Genomic DNA, 16,251 nt, shown 5'->3' with positions numbered 1-16,251 from the left:
GCTAACCATTGCACCACGGTGGGCTATATATAATTATGGACCGATGTGGACCAATTTTTGCGCGATTCTTAGACACCATATACCACCACCATTTACCAAATTTCAGCCGGATCGGATGAAATTTGCTTCTCTTTGAGGCTTCGCAAGCCAAATCTGGGGATCGGTTCATATGGGGGCTATATATAATTATGGACCGATGTGAACTAATTTTTGCACGATTGTTAGACACTATATACCAACACCATTTACCAAATTTCAGCCAGATCGGATGAAATAGGCTTCTCTTAGAAGCTCCGCAAGCCAAATCTGGGGGTCCGTTGATATGGGGGATATACGTAAAAGTGGACCGATATGGCCCATTTGCAATACCATCCGACCTACATTAATAACAACTACTTGTGCCAAGTTTCATGTCGGTAGCTTGTTTCGTTCGGAAGTTAGCGTGAGTTCAACAGACGGACGGACGGACGAACATGCTTAGATCGACTCAGAATTTCACCACGACCCAGAATATATATACTTTATGGGGTCTTAGAGCAATATTTCGATGTGTTATAAACGGAATGACGAAGTTATGGTGGAGGGTATAATAATTTCATACATATTACATAAAATTTATACCATAATATTTTCCCATTAAATTGAAAATTTAAATTTTATAAAAATTAATTTTATAAAAAAAAATTAAAAATAAAGAAAAACTAATAATTTCATACTTATTACATAAAATATATACCATAATATTTTCCCATTAAATTGCGTAGGAACAGAAAGATTTTCTAGTACATCGACCTATATAATTTGAAAATTCTTCCAGTTTACATTATATTTTTCCCCCATCACAATATATGATTATAATTTCGTATCTCTCTTAGTATAGATGGTATAAAATATTTAATTGGTATTAAATTAATTTTAAGTGGTTTTTCTCCATTATCCTCTGTCGATGATGAATTTACGTGCAATATCAAAAATTCCAAATATTCTTTGGAATTATCACGAGTGACACCTCTTCCTGAATTTAGGTGTCTATCATCAACTAGCGATATTTTATCGCTATTAATGCTGGGTATACAAACTGGTATAAGAAAATCGGAAAATTGAAAATAATTAACCAATACCATTATGGCAATACCTTCAGACATTGGTGATGAGTACCTATGCAAAGAGAGAGAGAGAGAACAAACAGTTTCAGTTAAAGTCAAATTTAATTAATAAATAATAACAGAGCATTTTTTAAATACAAAATTAAATTTAATTTAAAAATATTTTTTGACACAATTTTAATAGTATTTTTGAATATTAATTTTAATTTTATTTTTATATCTATCTTTAATTTTATTATAATTAAACTTTAAATTTTTATGAATTTTTTTTTCAATAAATAATTCACATGATTTACTCATTTTTTTTAATTGTATTTAATTTCATTTTATATGTTATATTTACAATAATATTTTGTAAGTTTGATTTTTATTTAATTTTAATTTCATTTTGATTTTTATTTTTATTTTTAAAAATTTTAATACATTTATTATTATAGATTTTTTTCAATTTTGGTTTTAAAATTATTCATTAAAACTAATTAATAAAATTTAAAATATATCTTTCAATTAATTTTATTTATATGATTTATAAAATTTAACTTTTACATGTAAGTTTTATTTTTATTTAATTTTAATTTCATTTTTATTTTTATTTTAAAAAATTTTAAAACATTTATTATTATAGATTTTTTTTTCAATTTTGGTTTTAAAATTAATTCATTATTAAAATTAATTAATAATTTAATTTATTTAAATTTAAAATATATTTTTCAATTAATTTCATTTATATGATTTATAAAATTTAACTTTTAATTTTATTTTAGTATTTATTGTTTATTATAATTATAACTATAATTATAAATCTTATTTTTACTGCAATTGCAATTTAATTTGTTATATTTACAATAATATTTTGTAAGTTTTATTTTTATTTAATTTTAATTTTAATTTCATTTTTATTTTTGTTTTTATTTTAAAAATTGTAATACATTTATTATTATAGATTTTTTTTTTAAATTTTGGTTTTAAAATTAACTCATTATCAAAATAATTAATAATTTAATTTATTTAAATTTAAAATATATTTTTCAATTAACTTCATTTATATGATTTATAAAATTTAACTTTTACTTTTATTTTAGTAGTTATTGTTTATTATAATTATAAATCTTATTTTTATTTCAATTGCAATTTAATTTGTATTTGTCGTTTTGAAATTAATTTTAATTAATTTCAAAATATTTTTTTTCTATTCATTCTTTTGATTTTTATTCTTATTCTTTAATTTTATTTTAGTTATTATTATATCTTTTTTTAATTTTTAAATGAAATTAAAAATTAATTTTGGTTAGATTTGAACATTATTTTCAATTCATATAAGTCTTTTATATTTATTTTTATTATAACTATAATATTATCTTTAATTTTATTTTAATAATAATTATTAATTTTATTTAAATTTCCAATAAAATTATTAAACTCATATGATTTATGTATTTTTTTTTGTAATTGTATTCTTATATTTAATTAGTATAGTATATATCAAGCTTATTTAAAATTTTTATTATTTAAAAGGAATCTGTTTTTTTTCTAATTCTATTTTTTTATAATTTATAATTTTTATTTCAACCTGGATTTTAAAATTAATTAATTATTCAATTTAGTTATTTAATAATTTATTTTAATTCAATTCAAAATAGCTTTTTTAATTAATTTAATTCGTATGATATATTCAATTTAATTTTTACTTTTATTCTTATAATTATTTTTTATTATAAATTTTGTTTTTATTTCAGTTTCAATTTTACTTGTAATTGTGATTTTAAAATTAATCTTAATTAATTCATAAAATTTATTATAATTTTTTTTATACCCTCCACCATAGGATGGGGGTATATTAACTTTGTCATTCCGTTTGTAACACATCCAAATATTGCTCTAAGACCCCATAAAGAATATATTCTGGGTCGTGGTGAAATTCTGAGTCGATCTGAGTATGTCCGTTCGTCCGTCCGTCTGTTGAAATCACGCTAACTTCCGAACGAAACAAGCTATCGACTTGAAACTTGGCACAAGTAGTTGTTATTGATGTAGGTCGGATGGTATTGCAAATGGGCCATATCGGTCCACTTTTACGTATAGCCCCCATATAAACGGACCCCAAAATTTGGCTTGCGATTGCTCTAAGAGATGCAAATTTCATCCGATCCGGCTGAAATTTGGTACATGGTGTTAGTATATGGTCTCCAAAAACATGCAAAAATTGGTCCATATCGGTCCACTTTTACGTATAGCCCCCATATAAACGGACACCCAAATTTGGCTTGCGATAGCTCTAAGAGAAGCAAATTTCATCCGATCCAGCTGAAATTTGGTACATGGTCTTAGTATAGGGTCTCTAAAAACCATGCAGAAATTGTTCCATATCGGTCCACTTTTACGTATAGCCCCCATATAAACGGGCCCCCAAATTTGGCTTGCGGAGCCTCTAAGAGAAACAAATTTCATCCGATCCGGCTGAAATTTGGTACATGGTGTTAGTGTATGGTCTCTAACAACCATGCAGAAATTGGTTCACATCGGTCCATAATTATATATAGGCCCCATATAAACCGATCCCCCGATTTGGCTTGCGGAGCCTCTAAGAAACGAAAATTTCATTCGATCCGGCTGAAATTTGGAACATGGTGTTATAATGTGGTCTCTAACAAACACGCACGAATTGGTCCATATCGGTCCATAATTATATATAGCCCCCATATAAACCGTTCCCCAGATTTGATTTCCGGAGCCTCTTGGAGGAGCAAAATTCATCCGATCCGGTTGAAATTTGCAACGTGGTGTTAGTATAAGACCGCTAATATCCATGCCGAAATTGGTCCATATCGGTCTAAAGTTATATATAGCCGATCCCCAATCACACAAAAATTGGTCCATATCGGTTCATATTCATGGTTGCCACTCGAGCCAAAAATAATCTACCAAAATTTTATTTTTATGGAAAACATTGTTAAAATGTTATTTTTATAGAAAATTTTGTCAAAATTTTATTTCTATAGAAAATTTTGTCAAAATTTTACTTCTATAGAAAATGTTGTCAAAATTTTATTTTGTCAAAATTTTATTTCTATAGAAACTTTAAACTTAATTATATACGTATTTAATAGGCCTTTTTTAGTTTAATATATACTACGTATGGACTACCTTGTAATTTAGATGACGGTGTTACGAAGTTTTAAGATACCTTGCCATCGGCAAGTGTTAACGCAACCCAAGTAATTCGATTGTGGATGACAGGTTTCAGTAGAAGTTTCTACGCAATCCATGGTGGAGGGTACATAAGCTTCGGCCTGGCCGAACTTACGGCCGTATATACTTGTTTTCAATTCATTTAATTCTTTTATATTTATTTTTATTATAACTATAATATTATCTTTAATTTTATTTTAATAATAATTATTTATTTTATTTAAATTTCCAATAAAATTATTAAACTCATATGATTTATTTAGTTTTTTTTTTTTTGTAATTGTATTCTTATATTTAATTAGTATAGTATATTTTAATTTTTATATCGAATTTATTTAAAATTTTTATTATTTAAAAGGAATCTATTTTTTTTTAATTCTATTGAATAATTTATAAATTTTATTTCAACCTGGATTTTAAAATTAATTAATTAATCAATTTAGTTATTTAATAATTTATTTTAGTTCAATTCAAAATAGCTTTTTTAATTAATTTAATTCGTATGATATATTCAATATAAATTTTGTTTTTATTTCACTTTCAATTTTACTTGTAATTGTGATTTTAAAATTAATTTTAATTAATTCATAAAATTTATTATATTTTTTTTTTCATTTAATTTCGAAATTTGTTTTTAATTTTAGTTTAATTTTAAATACATATTTTTTAAAATTTATTATTTTTTTTACTTTTAGGCTTATATTTAATTTTATTACAATTATAATATTTTACTTTTAGTTCAATTTGAAATATTTGGTTTATTCAATTCAATATTTCTTACTTTTATTCTTATATTTAATTTATTTACTATTATAATATTTTAATTTTAGTTCAATTTGAAATATATTAATTTTAATTCAATTTGAAATATTTTTTGTCAATTCATTATTTTTTAAATTTTATTCTTATATTTAATTTTATTATAATTATAATATTTAGCGTTGTTTTTTTCCAATTTTATATAAAAATTTTAATATTTCAAAAGAATATTTTACGTTTGCTCTAATTTTTAATTTTATTTTCATTATATTTATAATTTTAGTTCAAATTTGAAATTAATTTTAGTTAAATTTAAAATATTTTTCAATTAATTAAATGTGTATGATTTATTGAATTTTTTATTCTTATCTTTAATGTTATATTAATTATAATCATAACAGCCATTTAATTTTAATTTTAAAATTAATTTAAGCTCAATTTGAAATATTTTTCCCATTACTTTCATTCATATAATTCTATTCTTGTATTTAATTTCATTATAATTATAATAATTAGCATAGTATTTTTTAGTTTTATTTAAATTTTTTATTATTTAAAAATAAAATTTATTGTTATTTTTTTATTTGAATTATATTTACAACTTTTGTTTCAATGAATGAATTTTGAAATTAATTGTAGCTAAATTTAAAATATTTTTTCCAATTAATTCAATTGACATAATTTAATTAATTTTATTTTCACTTTTATTTATAATTGCAATTTTAAAATCATGTTTAATTCATTTTTTGCAATTCTAAAGTTAATTATAATTAAACTTCAAATATTTTTTGAATTGACTTATTAATGTGACACATGATTTGTTCAGTTTTTTTACTTTTATTTTTATATGTAGTTTTATTTTAATTGTAATATTTTCAAAAATATTTTTTTTTAATTTTATTTTAATCATAATTATAATTATAAGTTTTATTTCAATTAAATTCAATTTTGATTATAATATTTGCAACAGTATTTTTTCAATTTTAGTTTCCTGTTTAGTTTTAATTTTATTTTAATTACATTTATAATTATTTTAAAAGTTCTATTTTATTTATTTAGTTAAAGCACTTACTGAACATTTACTCAACTTTCGGTTTTTGAAGGTCCAAAAAATCGAATATTACTTACATTCGTATCGCCGAAATGTTATGTACTACAGCATTTATCCCTATAGCTCCTTCTGTATAGCTGGTATTGTAATAACCCTCTACCACGTTGTAGAGAACATGGTCCGTGGCGTAGCCCTTGTCTATTGATGTCAAGCATGCTGAAGCTAAAATTAAAAAAAGTTATATTAATAAAAAAAAATTCTAGAAAAATAAAAAAATATAGTCAACTACTGCTGCAAGTGAGCGTTTCTCTGTTTATACATGTGAAATTAATGATGGACGCAGTTTTGATAAAATTTACACTATTGAACTATTTTGTAGGAAATACGAATTTAATAAATTTTTATGCTTCATTTGTGTACACAATTTTCATCTCTTTTTTTTAGGTTATTTAAGTCCACAATTTTACTCACTTGTTATAACAATTTTAGGTGAAACAATAACTCCACTACATATGGGATCATAGATGGGCTGATAATTGCGTCTAAAAATGGTAACATCCCAAGGTTTTATAGTGCTGCCCTGTAGCTGCCTAGGTACTTCACCACATCGAGGAAAACATTTAGGTTTGACGGTATTCCATTCACCATTTCGATTGCAAATAATCTCATAGTGCATTTTAGCTTGTTTCTCATATCTTACATATCCGGGAGAGCATGAGATTTCAACTTTTGTACCAATTCGTAGATCACTTAAACAACTGACTGATTGATTATTGTAAGTACAATATGAAGCTTTCGAGGATATACCACGATTAAGAGTAATAGCTGGACAAGTCCTAAAATATATGGGTCTTATGGTACTTTTCGTGGTATGAACCAATGGTGGTAAGGTAGCTGCATAGGTTGTAGAGATAGACTCGTATGTAGTCGATATAGATTCCTGTGTTGTATACATAGGAATAGCTGTTGTTGTTGAAGTCGTAGTTTCCCGGGTTGTCTTTTCTGTAGGTTGTATAGCAGGCCCCTTGGTTGTATTACCTTTAGACCATTGTGGTATTTCAATGGGACCACAAAAATGTGGTGATTCATCAGAACCATCTATACAATCCACGAAACCATCACATCTAGAAAATCCTGGTACACAAGCTCCATAACCACATCGAAATGAATATGCTGGACATTCTAGAAAACTGCATAATTCCACAGTTTCATCACTACCATCTCGACAATCTCGTGTGCCATCACAAACATTTTCACTGCTAATACATTCACCAGATTTACATTCCATCTGAGAGGATAACCTAAAAATTAATAAAATTCTGTGGAATCAAAACCCAGCTTAAGTCAGGGGGAATTTCCCTTTTGTTTACTACTCACCAACAAGATCCTCTTATCTCTTTGGTATAATTCACTAATGGATTACACAGAAATCTCGTTTCATCAGAACCATCCAAACAATCTTTAACACCATTGCATTGATATGTCCCCGATATACAGGCCCCATAGGCACATTTAAATGCATAATCTGGACATTTCATCTCCAAACATATATTAGCCGTTTCATCGGACTTATCATCACAGTGCACTGTGCCATCACATAATTCCTCCATCTGAATACATTGGCCATTGTTACATTGCCAACTGTGTATGGAATTGATCGAACATTCTGTTGAGGAGTCATTTATAAAACTGTCTGCGTATTGCATAGCTGAAAAGAGCAAAAAACAAAAAATATGCCACATTAACACTTACGAGAAAAGGTGGTCGTGATATAAAGAAATTGCCACATACCGTTCTATATACAAATAATTAATAAGAAAGATGCCCTGGGCATGATGCATTCAAGACCAAAATGTCTTGGGGGAATTGTTACTATTGATAAAGAAATAGTTTCGTTTATTAATTTATTAGATCATATTTGTTTGCAGTTATTGCAGTTCCAAGAAAGAAAATGTAGACTATTATAAAGCTAAATGATTTCCAGAGAAAATTGAAGAAGACACACCGATAAAAAGCAAACTGTTTCATATGAAGAATAAACTAATAAATAAAACAAGTATGTATGGCCGTAAGTTCGGCCAGGCCGAATCTTATGTACCCTCCACCATGGATAGCGTAGAATCTTCTACGAGAGACGGTCATCCACAATCGAATTACTTGGGTTGTGATATCTTAAATCGTTTTCTAAATTGTCAGTTAGTCCATACCTGGTATATATTAGACAAAAAAGGTATGTGTAGGTAAGTCTACAAATAATTACGAATCGATATGGGCTTTTGCACGGTACGTAGGGAGCCAGAATTGAAATGTGGGGGTCGCTTATATGGGGGCTATATACAATTACGAACTTGATATGGACCCATTTTTGTGTGATTCTACCACCACGTACCAAATTTCAACCAGATCGGATGAATTTTGCTTCTCCAAAAGGCACCGGAGGTCAAATCTGGGGATCGTTTATATGGGGGTTATATATAATTATGGACTGATATGAACCAATTCCTGCATGGTTCTTGAATACCATATACAAACATCACGTACCAAATTTCAACTGAATCGGATGAATTTTGCTCTTCCAAAGGGCTCCGGAGGTCTAATCTGGGGATCGCTTTATATGGGGACTGTATATAATTATGGACCGATTTCGACCAATTTTTGCATGGGTGTTTGAGGCCATATATTAACAACCGAATCGGTTGAATTTTGATCATCCACGAGGCTCCGGAGGTCAAATCTGGAGATCGGTTTATATGGGGGCTATACATAATTATGGACAGATGTGGACCAATTTTTGCATGGTTGTTACAGCCGGATCGGATGAAATTTGCTTCTCTTAGAGGCTCTGCAAGCCAAATCGGGGGATCGGTTTATATGGGGGCTATATATAATTATTGACCGATGTGGACCAATTTTTGCATGGTTTTTAGAGACCATATACCAACACCATGTACCAAATTTCAGCTGGATCGGATGAAATTTGCTTCTCTTAGAGGCTCGGCAAGCCAAATTTGGGGGTCCGTTTATATGGGGGCTATACGTAAAAGTGGACAATACCATCTGACCTACATCAATAACAACTACTTATGCCAAGTTTCAAGTCGATAGCTTGTTTCGTTCGGAAGTTAGCGTAATTTCAACAGAGGGACGGACGGACGGACACGCTCAGATCGACTCAGAATTTCACCACGACCCAGAATATATATACTTTATGGGGTCTTAGAGAAATATTTCGATGTGTTACAAACGGAATGACAAAGTTAATATACCCCCATCCTATGGTGGAGGGTATAAAAAGCAGATTAAATACGTATATAATTGAATTCTTGGCTATATACAGGAAAGTCTAGAAATAATTACAATCCGATATGAACTTTTGCACGGTAGAGAGCCAGAATTGAAATATAGGGACGCTTTATACGGGGGCTATAACATATACACTAATGAACCTATATGGATCAATTTTTGTGTATTTGGGGATCGGCTTATCTGGGTGCTATATATAACTATAGACCGATATGGACCAAGTTAGGCATGGTTGTTAGTGGCAGAATGTACCAAATTTCAAATTAATGGGATGAAATTTGCTCCTCCAAGAGGCTCCGAAGATCAAATCTGGGGATCGGTTTATATGGGGCTGTATATAACTATGGACCGATATGCAATATTTTTTTCATAGTTGCTAGAGACTATATATTTACACCACGTACCAAATTTCCACCGGATCGGATGAAATTTGCTCCTCCGGAGGTCAAATCTGGGAATCGGTTTATACAGAGCCTATATATCCAAAAAATTATTTAAGACCAATAAATTTTCTTGAATTTTTCGAAAAATATTTACTTATTTTTGTGATGTCAATGTTTGTAATACTCTTTTTAGTTCAAATTTTCTAAAAATAATTTAAATTTTCTAAAATGAATCAACATTTTTCTTCCTGGTGGGTTCACTGTTTTTTCAGTGTAACCTCGTAATAAATGTGTATGGTACACATACTCTTATCAGTGTTTAAGAAGGCAATAATTATTTCGCGGGATTTTTATTATCAAAAGGCCATTCATTCATAAATCTATTATTGTGGGGGGTTTTCCCATGTGTAAAAGAATATATGAAATAAGATCATGTCAATGTTGTGACGAATGTTACCACTGTAACATTTTAATGACATATTCCAAGGGGGTCATATAAATATTTAGCCACAAAAAAAAACGATTATTTCTTTTCTACATGTTTAGCTGTAGGTACCCTATGGGAGATTGGTGCCAGTTTTGTTTAATTTTCCCCTCTTACAGTTTAGCTTTTAGCTATTGCTGTAGGTAAATACTTTCCTCACAGGACAAGCCCATGCATGTAATAGTAAGCAACATTTCCAGGTAATATTCAGTATTTATCAATTTTGAAATCCCATATGTGTCATGGGCATGATCTTTGCCTTATCAAAACACAGAAGAATCGAATCACTAAGAAATATTTGTATTTTTTTCTGGGATCCCCTGAAAGGAATCATATTTTACTGAAATATCGAAAATAGCTGTTTAACAGATTGTACTATACGATTGTCATTTATTTTGTGATAATCTTGCATCAGAGAAATAGAGAGAATAGTGATTGGACCAAACTAGTATACTCTTTTACTACTACACGCAGAGAAGGAATATGATCACCTCAAACATGTTTCAAGAGCAAAATGTTATTTTTGTATGGTGACCATGTAACATGTTTGTCACTAAAATGTTATTTTGTCGTCAAATATAACCTGCTTGCCGAAATCAGATACATGATTTCCAAGAAAATAACATGGTTGCGAAAACCATGTTACATGGTCACCACCCAAAAATAACATTTTGCTCTTAAAACATGTTTGAGGTGATCATATTCCTTCTCTGGGTGTAGAAGGAATTTTGATTTATTGAGGCCCAGAACTGGATATGTCTTGGACGTACCCAGCAAATTTGGAAGTTCTTCTTAAATCATTACTTCCAAACATGCCCTTCTAATAATGGACTTAACTTGTACTTCACAAGACGTTCTTTTGAGGTGATATAAAGGGTGCTTTTTTGTTGCTATTGTCTTCTCGGCATCATTGGTTTAAACATCAGAGTTTAAACAGTAAATTTGGTCTATAATTTAACCATGAATTGAAGATGAACGGCCAACCGCATCGAACTTTTTTTTATTTTTATCGAAAAGCCCATTTTGTCTTAGTGGGTATGTCAATAAGCAGAATTATCGAGATTGGAGTGAAGATCACCCAGAAGCATTGCAAAATCTACCCATGAATCCAGAAAATGTCACAGTTTGGTGCGGTTTATGAGATAGTCGCATCACTGAACCGTACTTCTTCAAAAATTATGCGAATCGTAATCTACAAACATTAAATTATATAAACCGTTCTATCGAATCAAATAAAAATGTCATGGATTTTTCCGAATTGTACACTCACAGTTTAATTGGATGCACAGATTTTGACATTCCCTTAAAGATTTTGGTATTGATTCCTAGTCAAAGATGCGGCTTCTTTAAAATAAAATCATTTTTAGTGACCTATCTGGCTTTAAATCTAGGATAAATAAAATTAAAATTAGGATACAGATCTAATTTATCAAATGTTCATTCTCTTTTCGCGGTATAACATAATAATAAAGCCATTCACGTACAAACAAATGCCAGTTTAAAAATCCAAATTATAATGGATACATCACATTAAAAAATGTTTTTTTTTTTTTTTATTCCAAAATAACTTTAAACAAAAGATGATAAATCCTCAAAATATGTCTTAAAATATATTTAAAGGTTTTTATCTGAAATCCTGGGTTGCCATTTTGGTTCGGTCGGAACAAAATTGGTCCGATGGTCAGACTAAATGGAATTTGGTTTATTTTGGACCATTTTCGTCAAATCGGTATTTTTTTAAAAATTTTCTATAGAAATAAAATTTTCACAAAATATTCTATAGAAATAAAATTTTGACAAAAATTTCTATAGAAATAAAATTTTGACAAAAATTTCTTTAGAAATAAAATTTTCACAACATTTTCTATAGAAATAAATTTTGTCAAAATTTTCTATAGAAACAAAATTTTGACAACATTTTCGTTAGAAATAAAATTTTGACAATATTTTCTATAGAAATAGAATTTTGGCAAAATTTTCTATAGAAATAAAATTTTCACAAAATTTTCTATAGAAATAAAATTTTGACAAAAATTTCATTAGAAATAAAATTTTGACAAAATTTTCTACAGAAATAAAATTTTCACAAAATTTTCTACAGAAATAAAATTTCCACAAAATTTTCTATAGAAATAAAATTTTGACAAAATTTTCTATGGAAATAAAATTTTGATAAAATTTTCTATAGAAATAAAATTTTGACGTAATTTTCTATAGAAATAAAACTTTGACAAAAATTTATTTAGAAATAAAATTTTGACAAAATTTTTTATGAAATTAAAATTTGACAATATTGTCTATAGAAATAAAATTTTGACACAATTTTCTATAGAAATAAAATTTTGACAAAATTTTTTTAGAAATAACATTTTGACAACATTATCTAAAGAAATAAAGTTTTTACAAAATTTTCCATAGAACTAAAATTTTTACAAAATTTTCTATACAAATAAAATTTTCACAAAATTTTCTATAGAAATAAAATATTGACAACATTTTCTATAGAAATAAAATTTTGACAAAATTTTCTATAGAAATAAAATTTTGACAAAATGTTCTTTAGAATTAAAATTTTGACAAAATGTTCTATAGAAATAAAATTTTGACAAAATGTTCTATAGAAATAAAATTTTGACAAAATTTTCTATGGAAATAAAATTTTGACAAAATTTGCTATAGAAATAAAATTTTGACAAAATTTGCTATAGAAATAAAATTTTTACAAAATTATCTATAGAAATAAAACTTTTACAAAATTTTCTATAGAAAAAAATGTTTGACAAAAATTATTATAGAAATACAATTTTGACAAAATGTTCTATAAAAATAATATATTTACAAAATTTTCTGTAGAAATAAAATTTTGACAAAATATTCTTTAGAATTAAAATTTTGACAAAATGTTCTATAGAAATAAAATTTTGACAAAGTGTTCTATAGAAATAAAATTTTGACAAAATTTTTTATGGAAATAAAATTTTTACTAAATTTTCTGCAGAAACAAAATTTTGATAAAATTTTCTATAGAAATAAATTTTGTCAAAATTTTCTATAGAAATAAAATTTTGACACAATTTTCTATAGAAATAAAATTTTGACAAAATTTTTTATAGAAAGAAAATGTTGACAAAATTTTCTATAGAAATAAAGTATTTACAAAATTTTCTATAGAAATAAAATTTTGACAAAATTCTCTATAGAAATAAAATATTTACAAAATTTTCTGTAGAAATAAAATTTTCACAAAATTTTCTATAGAAATAAAACTTTGACAAAAATTTATTTAGAAACAAAATTTTGACAAAATTTTTTATGAAATTAAAATTTGACAATATTGTCTATAGAAATAAAATTTTGACACAATTTTCTATAGAAATAAAATTTTGACAAAATTTTTATAGAAATAAAATTTTGACAACATTATCTAAAGAAATAAAGTTTTTACAAGATTTTCCATAGAACTAAAATTTTTTATATACATAATTTTCTATAGAAATAAAACTTTGACAAAAATTTATTTAGAAATAAAATTTTGACAAAATTTTTTTAAATTAAAATTTGACAATATTGTCTATAGAAATAAAATTTTGACACAATTTTCTATAGAAATAAAATTTTTACTAAATTTTCTGAAGAAACAAAATTTTGACAAAATTTTCTATAGACATAAAATTTTGTCAAAATTTTCTATAGAAATAAAATTTTGACAAAAATTTTTATAGAAATAAAATTTTGACAAAATTTTCTATGGAAATAAAATTTTTACAAAATTTTCTATAGAAATAAAATTTGTTTAGAAATAGAATTTTGACAAAATTTTCTATAGAAATAGAATTTTGACAAAATTTTCTATACAAATAAAATTTTGACAAAATTTTCTATACAAATAAAATTTTGACAAAATTTTCTATACAAATAAAGTTTTGACAAAATTTTCTGCAGAAATAAAGTTTTGATAAAAGTTTATATAGGAATAAAATTTTGACAAAATTTTATATAGGAATAAAATTTTCACATAATTTTCTATAGAAATAAAATTTTGACTAAAATTTATTTAGAAATGAAATTTTGACAAAATTTTCTATAGAAATAGAATTTGGACAAAATTTTCTATGGAAATAAAATTTTTGTCAAAATTTTCTATAAAAATAAAATTTTGACAAAATTTTCTATACAAATAAAATTTTGACAAAATTCTCTATAGAAGTAGAATTTTCACAAAATTTTCTATACAAATAAAATTTTGACAACATTTTCTTCAGAAATAAAATTTTGACACAATTTTCTATAGAAATAAAATTTTGACAAAAATTTCTTTAGAAATAAAATTAAATTTAAAGAGATTTAAAATTTATTTTAAAGAAATTTGTCCTTAAATTGCAAATTGATTAAATTGTAAATTGCGCATCTAAGGTTTAGTTGCGTTAACTTTAATATCACGTAAATATTTTTTCAGTGTATGTGTTTTTTTTCCTATAGCTCTTAAAAATACCAATTTTATAAAGTTTTCGTAAATGTAAACTAAATTTTAATATTCTGAATTTTATTGTCTATAAAACAAATTAAGGACAAATAAAATAATAGAAAATTTCCACAAAAAATATTTAAAAAGTGTACCGGTCAATTTCTCAGTAGACATGCAATTCGATATTGATTTTTTTGTAACTCTTAGTTTTTAGAACTAATGCGATATCAATGCGGATGATGCCTAAAAAAATACTTCCGCCCTATGACAAGCCTTTGTAATATTCGCATCAGTATATAAAAAAGAACTGTTTCATTACTTTTCTAGGTAAGATTTTTTTCTGTGTTCGTCAAATGTTTAAATTATAAAAGATAGTAGAACTTACTAGCATACTCTACTATAATTCAATAGTGGAGGTTGTAGGAAATACAGCCGGCAAAACTCAATGCAGGTTTTATTTATTCATTATTGGCATTTTTCCCTTTCGGACATGCCTACTTAAAATATTGTAATTATATTTTTTATTAAAGCCCGGTTTTTTCTATTTTATTTGTTTTTGTCATTCGTGATATAAACAAAACAAAATAAACATCTTTTTTTATACTCCATATCATGACTGGATACTTACATATTTCACTCTTCACCATTGCTATGACGTAAAGGTTCAATATCAGCACTAAACAGGGGTACATGCTTTCTTCGAAATGTATACCAAAAAAAAAATTAAAAAAAATTGTAAATAAACTTGACGCCGGGAATTCCTTATTTTATAGCGATAATAATCCAAAATTTACTGGTTAATAATCGTGAATGTGTTTTCTTATTTTGTTTTGTATTTTCGCTTTTGAAAAATTTCCGCGTATACGTATCGTCTCTGCCGGACTAAACGTTCTCAAAGACTGAATTCAAATTTCTCATGCAATCGTTTTATAAATGCTCTACAAACATATTTTTTTAATTAATTAAGAGAAGAGAAATATAAACCAAGTTGCCAGAGTTTGTGAAAAAATGTTCAGGGATTTAAGAGTTTCCTGTAGCTTAAGTTAATCAATATTTAAATTTTATCTTAGCCATTGGAGAAAGAATTTTTATTTATATTAAATATTGAAATGTTTTATTCAATTATATTTGACAAGTATATAATGGTTACCATAAAAAATATAGTCAAAGTGCTATTATCAGAATTAAATATTTATTCTTCTAATTAAACGACGAATGGTATAAACAGCCTTAAACATTTGGACGTCATTTAAGGGGCTGCCAAATATAAGGGCAAAGAAGACTAGGTTTCTTCTGAAGTTATCAAATTGGATAATGTCCCAGAGTTAGCCCCCAACGACGGGGCTAACTCTGGGTGAGATGTTGTAAATCTCGAAATTAAGTATAGGCGAGAATATTGTATTTTTTATTGCAAATTTTGTAACAAAAAATATTTTTTTGGTTATAAAAGTTTGAAATTTTCGAAGACATTCAAAAAAGTCTAACAAAAGAAAAACGTTTTTCAAACTGTT

General features: G+C 26.5%; 1 protein-coding gene across 1 annotated transcript; it reads right to left on the bottom strand.

Annotated features, from left to right (window-relative positions):
• Positions 1 to 716: 716 nt before the first annotated feature.
• Positions 717 to 15,626, bottom strand: LOC142220630 (modular serine protease-like). Its single transcript, XM_075289866.1, has 5 exons — positions 15,369 to 15,626; positions 7,483 to 7,813; positions 6,577 to 7,406; positions 6,183 to 6,327; positions 717 to 1,158 (listed from the first exon to the last, which is right to left on the bottom strand). Exons 1-5 carry the CDS (start codon positions 15,430 to 15,432, stop codon positions 840 to 842), a joined length of 1,689 nt encoding a protein of 562 aa, XP_075145981.1. The 5' UTR covers positions 15,433 to 15,626; the 3' UTR covers positions 717 to 839.
• Between the last annotated feature and the right edge of the window lie 625 nt (positions 15,627 to 16,251).

This window comes from Haematobia irritans, chromosome 1, assembly GCF_050003625.1.
Source record: "Haematobia irritans isolate KBUSLIRL chromosome 1, ASM5000362v1, whole genome shotgun sequence".
Lineage (NCBI taxonomy): Eukaryota > Metazoa > Arthropoda > Insecta > Diptera > Muscidae > Haematobia > Haematobia irritans.
This window is presented reverse-complemented; position numbering and strand designations above follow the sequence as displayed.

What these genes read in the sequence shown, in the direction of transcription:
- LOC142220630 (XM_075289866.1), bottom strand. Translation starts at nt 15,432, where the DNA reads ATGTACCCCTGTTTAGTGCTGATATTGAACCTTTACGTCATAGCAATG. An exon ending in AATGGTGAAGAGTGAAATAT is followed by an intron (nt 7,814 to 15,368) that starts GTAAGTATCCAG and finishes TGCTCTTTTCAG; the next exon opens with CTATGCAATACGCAGACAGT. An exon ending in ACCTAAAATTGTTATAACAA is followed by an intron (nt 6,328 to 6,576) that starts GTGAGTAAAATT and finishes TTTTAATTTTAG; the next exon opens with CTTCAGCATGCTTGACATCA.